The sequence below is a fragment of the Nipponia nippon genome, unplaced genomic scaffold, assembly GCF_047370975.1.
Source record: "Nipponia nippon isolate SJK-2023a ecotype South Korea unplaced genomic scaffold, ASM4737097v1 scaffold_10, whole genome shotgun sequence".
Taxonomy (NCBI): domain Eukaryota; kingdom Metazoa; phylum Chordata; class Aves; order Pelecaniformes; family Threskiornithidae; genus Nipponia; species Nipponia nippon.
The window spans coordinates 22,839,627-22,848,185 of NW_028262291.1; the positions used below are offsets into that span (position 1 = coordinate 22,839,627).

Consider the following 8,559-nt stretch of genomic DNA (forward strand, 5'->3'; position numbering starts at 1 on the left):
GAGATGGCTTTTTTTCTGCTCTTAAAAAAGCAGCTTAATTTAGAGGTGAGAATTTTGAAGTGGACTGTTGGATCAGAACCATGTTAGGGCTTTGAGAAGACCTGTGTCTGCATGTAGGTCTGTGGCTCATGACTTCATGGCTCAGCCTTGATCTCTTTGCCTAAGTAAATTACATTACATTTGATCTTACTTTGGAATATGTGAAGTTAATTTTTTTCCAGAATCCAAAACCACTGTCAAATTTATATTTGCAGGACATGCTTCTTTTACTGCTTTTTCTCCTTGCCTTTATTGGTCTTAACTGCCACACTATACACCAATCAATACAAGATAATGTAATATACAGAGAACAGGGTATGGCATTGCTACATTTTTCAACAGGAAAAGGGAACCTTCTCCTTACAGAGAGCTGAAGAGGCCATTGAAACCCTTTGGTTGGCCACTTGTCAATTTGAATACATGTGTACTGAGTTAAGCCCTTGTTTTTATGAAGCATTTGTATTACTCAAATCAGGGAAGCGCTGTTGGTTGACATAATTCAGAACAAAACTCAAGTCACTATCAACTTCAAAGTAGTCTGTCTTTTGGTCACTATAAATTCCTCTTGACACTCCCATCCCACTGTATCTCTATCAATCAACACAGCAAACACATGGACTCTTACTGCTGTCTCTTGTAGTTGGGCTCTTATATAATGCTGCCAATTCTCTGGGACACTTCCAGGGAGCTGCAGCTTACCAAGAGGCTCCCCAGAGGAGAATGTAATTTTTATTTATTTTCTGTTCCAAAACATGCCTTCATGTAACCCTGCCTTACCCTGTCCTCCCCAAAGGAACGTCTAGGGGAGAATACCAACCCTTGGACTGATTACCACTTGTTGGTTTAACTGAGTGTTCAATTTTGCTTTTCAGTTCACCTTCCCTAACCTTTCTTTTCCAGATGGAATTGTACTTCTGGTGCCAAGCACTGAGGAAACAAAAACATGCGTTTCTTCAAACCACCCCCATCTTATTAACATTCAGAAAGATGTTTGCTGATGTATTCAGTAGGGGAGGAAACTGATTGCTACCTCACAGTAAAGTTTCTCTGTTTTAAATGCTAATTGTTTTAAGCACTCTGGAGTTTTCTGTGACCTCTAGGTCATTTTTTTTAATGATGGTTGATAGAATCTCTCAGAAGAAGGGGAGAAAAAAAGTACTTTGCTGGCCTATTTTCAGGTAACCTCTAAAAGTTCAAGCGGACCAATTACACATAAAAGACCAACAACTTTTGTAAAGCTTCATTTGAATCCCAGAGGGGAAAAATGATAGAAAATCAATTAACTTTCCACATGAAAAAATAGCTCATATTGCTAAGCTTTCCTTGCATAGTTTCTTGATTATGTTTGGAAGAAAATTGCCTTGATTATACCTTTGACGGGAAGGAAAGCCTTTTAATTAATTTAATACATGCTATAGCAGTGCTAAATTGTATCATGGAACAATTAAGTGGGCCTACACCGATATTTTTGCCCTGTTGAAAATGAATATTGCTCACTTTGTGAGTCATGCTCTTGCTGGGTTGACGCAATTATCTGTTCATTGCAGAGCATGTGACATAGAAGCTATTAGGGCCTTTTATATAGAAGAGAGGCTAAATGGAGTAAACAAAAAGCTATTTTCGGTGAAGAGTCTGAAATGTCTCCTCTGGTCAAAAATTTGGAGAAATCTGAGCTAAACTTCAGAGCCTGTACCCACACCAGGGCCTGAACCAGACCCCCCTAAGACAGCCCCTACTTTGGGAATATTCAGACTTCAGATCTATTTTCTATTGATCCTGGACTGAAATGAGTGGAAGTGATTCTCTGTTTGTCGTGTCCTGACAGATGATCCTCAAACTCTTGTGCAGCTATGAACTATCGATAGCAAATTTGTCATAGCATCTACAGTAGCTGCTGCACTAGCTGCTTCTTAAACCAATTTTTGCCTCAAGCTCTTAGCCAAAACCAATTACATTTGATGTGTTTGCTGAGAATAGGATTTGTTTTCCACACTGCTGGTGCAAACACAAATTTGCTTTTTGCATCTGTGGCATAGAATAGCCCTCTACCTTCCCATCAATAGGGATTACACAAAAAAAAAACCTTTTTCCTGTTTCGTTACTTAAATTTGTCTTTCCTGTCATCACAGATGCCATACATTTATGCAGTTTTTTAGTTCTCCCAAGTGAAAAATAGCAAAAATATAATATGCGTTGACTACTATATTTTGATTGCATTAAGGTTCTATTTTTAATGTTTAGCCTTCTTCATCAAGAGAAAAAAAATACATTCTCATCTTGTTGAAAGGCAAAGAGAGATGGTTTGGGAACTCTGTTAGTGCTGGGATCAGAATCACAGTTAGCCAAGACATAACCCCTCTGAAAGACAGAACAGTGTGTCAAAGATGATTGAAAATGTCACTGAAGCATAACGGCAATAATGTATGGCTAATGATTCCCACTGTAACTGGAATGTGATTTCCATTGGGTTACTCTAGGAAAGCTGCTGCTTGACAGTTTCGGCAAAGATACTAAAGAAAGACAGCATTTTTAGAAAAAAAAACCCTGATCTATTTCAGTTCTTGAATTTTCTACTTAGACCTGGGATCATTAATTCCTAACTCAAGTTGTGCCCCACGAGAACAACAGACCAATAAGAGACTCCCCAGTGTGCTGCTAGCTGACTGACTCTCTTAAGAGACTAATGAATGATGGGTAGGGTTTAAAGGAAAGCTGACAAAGGGAGAGAAGAAAGGTCACTAACTAAAGTTTTTTTCTCTTGGACAAGACAGATTAAAGCGGTGAGAGCAAATAATGTGATTCAGTTTGGGAAACGGGATTAAAAGATCAATGTGGGCCTTGGTGAGCATCACGTAAGAGTTCCAAAATGCTCTGGGAACTGTTTCCCAGTACCTAAGTCCACTATAAAAAATATTTTCTTGGGGAGAAATTACTTAGTTATCCTTAATTTTTTTCTTATTTCTCTAAAATAACATGAAAAGGAGGCTAACTGTATTGACACTGTAGATCCAGTTCTCAGTGGAGAACACATGATGGCAATGTTGCACCACTGCTGAACGACTCTTGTGTGGCACTTACACAGCCAATATTCATTTACTGAGCAATAAATAGGTAGATGCAGTAGAGTGCTGCTTTACCCGGGCAATATTATACTTGTACATGGTAGCACTGATTGTGTTTTCTATTAAAATAGAGTAAGGTATAGGAAAAATACTTTTTTCCCTTTCTTTTTACCACTCTTGTATTATTTGCATGCATCCTAGGCACTGATACAGTTTAAGTTTTCCAGAAATAATGTAGCTGGTATTGGAAAAAGATATCACTAATTAGTTTCATTCCATAAAACTAAATACATCTGCCTTAGAGGAGCACTTAAGGTAATAAAAACCTCTACCCATCTCACACACACAGAGAAATCAGGAACTGTGAAGGTTTCTCCCTCTCAAAAGAAAGCTTTACTGTTCAATCAAGCTAGTCACTTTCAAAAAGATCTCTAGCCTAAATATAAGCTTCTCTAAATGTCTATGAAGAAATAGTGGCATTGCAGAAGAACTTAGCAGGAAAAGTTTTGGGCACATATAAGGGTGAGTTTCTGGGTTCAGCAGCCATGGCACAAAACCCCTCAGAGCCAGTGTAGTTTGGCTGAACCGTTCAGGTGATCACTGCAGCAGAGCAGCCAAGGGTTCATGCACCTGTGGCTTTCTTCTCTGTTCAGCCTGACAGGAGGGCCCTTCAGAGGCAGACTGAGTAGGAGAGGACTTACACTACAAAGACAATGCTGACTGCCAAGTATTTCAGGTCTCTGGGGCTATTGTCTTTCATATTTGTCCTGCTTTTGGTGTGCTGTTGCAGCTCCACTAGCTTGGCTCCCAAGCCACAGTATTCCCTGTTTTTTCCTCTGCCTTTGTCGAGCTCGGCACCTTAGCAGACAAACCCTTTTCTGTGCTTCTGTCACAGCTCAGCTGATCTACATTTCACCAACACAAAATTAAGGAGGTTTTTTTCCTTCTGTTTTTCAGCCTCTGAGGCCTAGACATGTTATCAGCCACTTGCTGGGTTATTCTGATCGTCCTTAGCCTTAAGAGTCTGGATTCGACTCTAGATCTCGGTGACAGGAGCAATGCACTCAACAGGTATCCCCAAACTACCCTCCACAGTGCTGTCTTACTCCCTGAGTGGGAGAGGCCTAGGGGAATAGCAAAGCTGTAAGGGCTCCAGATCCCTTCTTACAGTGCGAGAAGGAAAATGCAGGTCTTTTTCAGCTAATGAGCAATGCTGTCTTTGTTCCTTTCTCCCCATTCTACCAGATATACATGTAAAATAAAATGAAAAAAAACCAAATCCCAAAGCATGAGATCGAGCATTTCAAGTAAGCCACACTCAACCGACTCCTTAGATTCATGCTTGGGAGATCAGTACTTTCAAACTGGTTGGTATTGGTTGATTTTTGTGAGCAACACATACCCATGCTGGCCAGCAAAACCCGAATATTAGGAATTAAACAAGTATTTGGGTCATGTTGCTGGTAAGGTAGCTGTAAATAAAAGCCAGCTAAAACCACTGAAAATGTGTTGAAATAATTGATACAGCAATAGCGGGGAAATTAAGTGGGGTTTTTTCAATGCCTAAAGTCCTTTTTAGGTGTACATTTCCAGGATGAAGATCAAGAGCCCTACAATTCCATGTCTTCTTTATTGATTCACAGGAGGCATAGCTTAAGTGATAGTGGAAAAAAATGGAATGGAAATTTGTCAACAACTGCTAATCAGGAGTTTGGTATCTTGGTAGTTCCTACCTCTCCCTGCATCCAACAACCATGACTGAGGCCTTCAAAAATGTATTGAGGGAGGAAACATAAGTGCCATACAATTCTTTTTTATGCATGTAACATAACCTATATGTTATGATCATTATTTCTACTGTCAGTAATTTTTAACAAGAGAAATGAATAAGAAGTTGTGGCCATGGTAATGAATTTTCTTGAAACGTGTTATTCTTGAGCAGTTCAGCTGGAACTGTAGAGATCTCATTTCAATCCCTGCACACAAGCCAGAAGTGCTGCCTCCTGTACCACTGTCTCCCCGGGGCAGACTGACATGCTTACTAATCTTTCAATCCTATTACACACCCTAAGAGCAGCCTCTCTGTGTGGCTGGTGAAGCTCGTTCCAACTTGCCATCTTCCCTGCCTCAGAAATGCAATGATAGCTCCCATACCCCTTTGGCCAGTGCTTTTTTTCTTTCATTTCTCCCTATTCAGCCTCTGCCAAGTCCCCACTTGCCCAACATCTCTGTCAACAGTGCATCAGGGTTGTACTACTTTGTGTGATTTTCTGCACTCTTTGCTTTACAGGTCACACTGCTGGAGATTAACAATCCAGATGAGTTTCATTAGGAGCCCTTGGCCCAGCTGCCTGCAGTCACAAGGGAAAGAAATGCACCACCCTGTACGCCTAAGTGATTTGGTTTACCTGCATCTTTCTAGTTTTATTTTAAGCCTGAGTTTGAACTGACAAGAAGCTAACTAACTCAAACACTACTAGTAAGAAAATGATAAATCCCTTTTGTAAAAATTATCATCTGTGAAGTGCAGAGAAATAGCTCAGCTAAACATTTGTAATTTAGAAAGGACATTAAGAAGATCCATCCCAAAACACTTACACATCTTAAAAAAAAATTCCTGCTGGCTTTTGCTTGTTTTCTTACCTCACACATAAGTAAAATATTAGTTCCCCAGTCTCAAACAAGTGCTAAAACCCCAAACATTTATCAGGTGGTCTATTATTGCTTAGGATAAAAAATTATGCTTTTGGCCCTTCGTATTAATGGCACAACGATCTTCTGCAGCATATTCTGCCAATCTTTTTTAAAGGACGGTACGAGCGTCATTTTTGTAGTTGAGGCATTAAGTCCCCAGGATGCCCAGCAAGGTGTCCTTGGTGTGCAGATTTATTTCCACTGAGCAGCTAGAAGTATTTCAGCAAGGGAAAGATACTGAAGAGAAATACAGTAGTCATAGATAGTAAAGGCAGACACTGTAGAGTAATGATTGAAGGCTAGAAAGCTACAGAGATTGTGATATTTAACGCTCATCACTAGTTCACAGCTGATGTACCTTTACTGTCCTACCCTGATAATATTTTACTTGGTAAAGGTCTGATGGTAACAAACAACAAAATCCATAGTACGTCATGTATTTTCTCTTCCATGAGAACGGCACACAGAAAAAGTGTGAACATCACATACAAATCCTGAATTAACAATCCTGTTTTCATGAAGTACATAGGAAAGATTTGTTGGGTGGGTTTCAGATGTAATATAAGCTCTTTTAGAGGCAGAGGGCAAATTCCCCATTCAATTCTGCAAGTGTGGATGGAATAAAACATGAGTAGTTCAGACAGAACCATGGAAACGCAATTGCCCAGCCTGCCTCACAACTAAAACCAGTTTGTCCTCATATGAAGTGACACAGGCTAGAAAATGGCTAGTGGAGAGAATAGCTCTGCTATTCTGATTATCTTTCTCTTTATTCTTCTCTACTACCCTGCGATCACTGGGCAATCTGTTTTGTAGCAAACACTATTTGAGGTTGCATTGTCTTTGGGTCACTTCCTTTTCATGCTTTATTACATCTCAGTGGAAGCTGCTTGCTTTGGGTGGTCTGGGCATCTCCAGTAGTAGAAGAGGGCTCCTGCAAGATGCTTAAAATATATTCCAAAATTTTCCATGTTATTCTGTGACAGATGTTTTGTCCAGTCATATTAACCTACTGTCTTGAAAACTAGTTCCTATTAAAGGAAATGCAGACCTCATTTCCCCCCCTTTTCCTTACTTCAAATATCTGTTCTAGTGCTTTATTGAGGACCAGCAGTAGCATGCATTAATTTTTACGCCTTCCATAGAGGTATTATCTTTCTGTTCCCAGTCATATAATATTTTCCAAATTGAAAATTTATTAAAAATCCTTACTACTCAGCTTGTGACTCAGTCTATTGGGTTTCTTGCAGTTCTGGGATGAAGTGCGTCTGGTTCACTTTATTGATGTGGTTTGCTTCTTCCTCAGAAACCGTTGTTCTGCTTTTGAGATCCTCAGTTCCATGAGCAATCATGCTTTTGCCCCCATGTTCAACATTGTTTTTGCTACTGAAAACAAAGATTGGGTTTGTGGGCTATAAATAGAGTGTTTTTGATCTCCCTGCCATGCTCCTTGCCCACTGCATGATGATCCTGTTTCTTCTTTCATTAATATCTGTGATACGAAAAGGATGTGCCTGCTAATAAAATTTACTGGTGAAAATGCTGGGCAATGTTTTCAATATAGAAAAGGGCCAGAACAACACTCAGGGGGTAATGGTTTCCCTTGAGAATAGAAGCAATATGAATTAGATGAAATTCAGTAATATAAAGTGAAAGGAAATTCATGTGAGGAGGGATTTGCCAATAACAATCCCTCCTGGGAACTCACAAGACTTCCAGTAAGAAGACTGGGAAGGGAACTTTGATGTAATCAATGTAACAGAAATTCAGCCCAGCTTCAAGTCCAGTCTTCTATCCTGGCCCTTTAAAATGTAGGCTTCCTTAGCAAATAACATCATGGACAATAACAAGGAATTAATGTATTTTTTTCCCCATGACTTGACAAAAGCATGTATCTGTTCATTTAGTTTATTAATGGCTCATTGGTGTCTTTGCAATAGAAGATTTTTGCTGTTCCAGACATTTGAAAGACAGAGGGAAAGAAAAGTCTGTTGTCTAAGTTTTTGTTTTCTTTAAATGTTATCCCTGAAGGCATATGTATTTGCTTGAAAATAATTGCAAATGTCACAACTCTGATTTCAGCTTATGTGTCGCCTGACTTTCAGGGATAAGGGCACTTAAGTTGCTGGTAAACTCCAGCCTAGAAATACTCTGGCCTTTTCAGTTCTTAAAACATTTTCCATAAGCAGAATTTCCCTTCTAGCCTGCAGCAACAAGATTTGACATTTATATATTGCCCCACACATACATCACATAATGTTGGCAGATTCTTTATGATTAACTGATGTAATTGACTTCTGAGATAAAAAGAAATTTATGTGGGAGAATCCACAGAATAAAAGTTTTGATGTTATTCCAAAGTGGAACTAAGAAAAGGAGGAAATAGGTCTTTCCTGAGGACAGCCATTCCTTCAGGAAAGCAAGCATAAGAAAAACCACTGCATCAATACTGGTGAGAAGCAAGGACATACCAAATTTATCCCCCACGTAGGCAGTGTATCAGATCAATGTATCAGTTAAATGCAGAACAGACATCAAGGAAGTCAGAGCAGGTAAGCAGCATTCTCCAACTTTGCAGCAAGTCTTCTGCCCTCAGGAAGGACTGACTCGCACTTATTTTTTTCGACTAAACTTTTGACTGCTCAAGTATTAAGCTTACTGGTATCATTCCACGTCACATCCATCTACATACACCTGCCTTGCATTCTTGGTGTTAAAAAAAACCAAACTTGAAAATATACAGTGGATGTGAAAATCACCACAC

At 39.5% G+C, this 8,559-nt stretch overlaps 1 protein-coding gene across 2 annotated transcripts in view; it reads left to right on the forward strand.

Annotated features, from left to right (window-relative positions):
• IFTAP (intraflagellar transport associated protein) overlaps positions 1 to 7,013 on the forward strand; it is a 65,948-nt gene extending 58,935 nt beyond the window's left edge. Inside the window, exons 10-11 of one of the 2 annotated variants that reach the window (XR_015701889.1) lie at positions 4,059 to 4,172; positions 5,392 to 7,013. Coding sequence is in view for 1 of the 2 variants with exons in the window: in XM_087745980.1 (XP_087602106.1) it covers positions 5,392 to 5,433 (42 nt within the window). In the remaining variant the exon portion in view is untranslated. The remainder of the gene's footprint in view (positions 1 to 4,058; positions 4,173 to 5,391) is intronic. The other variant, XM_087745980.1, reaches the window with a different exon arrangement.
• The last annotated feature ends 1,546 nt before the right edge of the window (positions 7,014 to 8,559 follow it).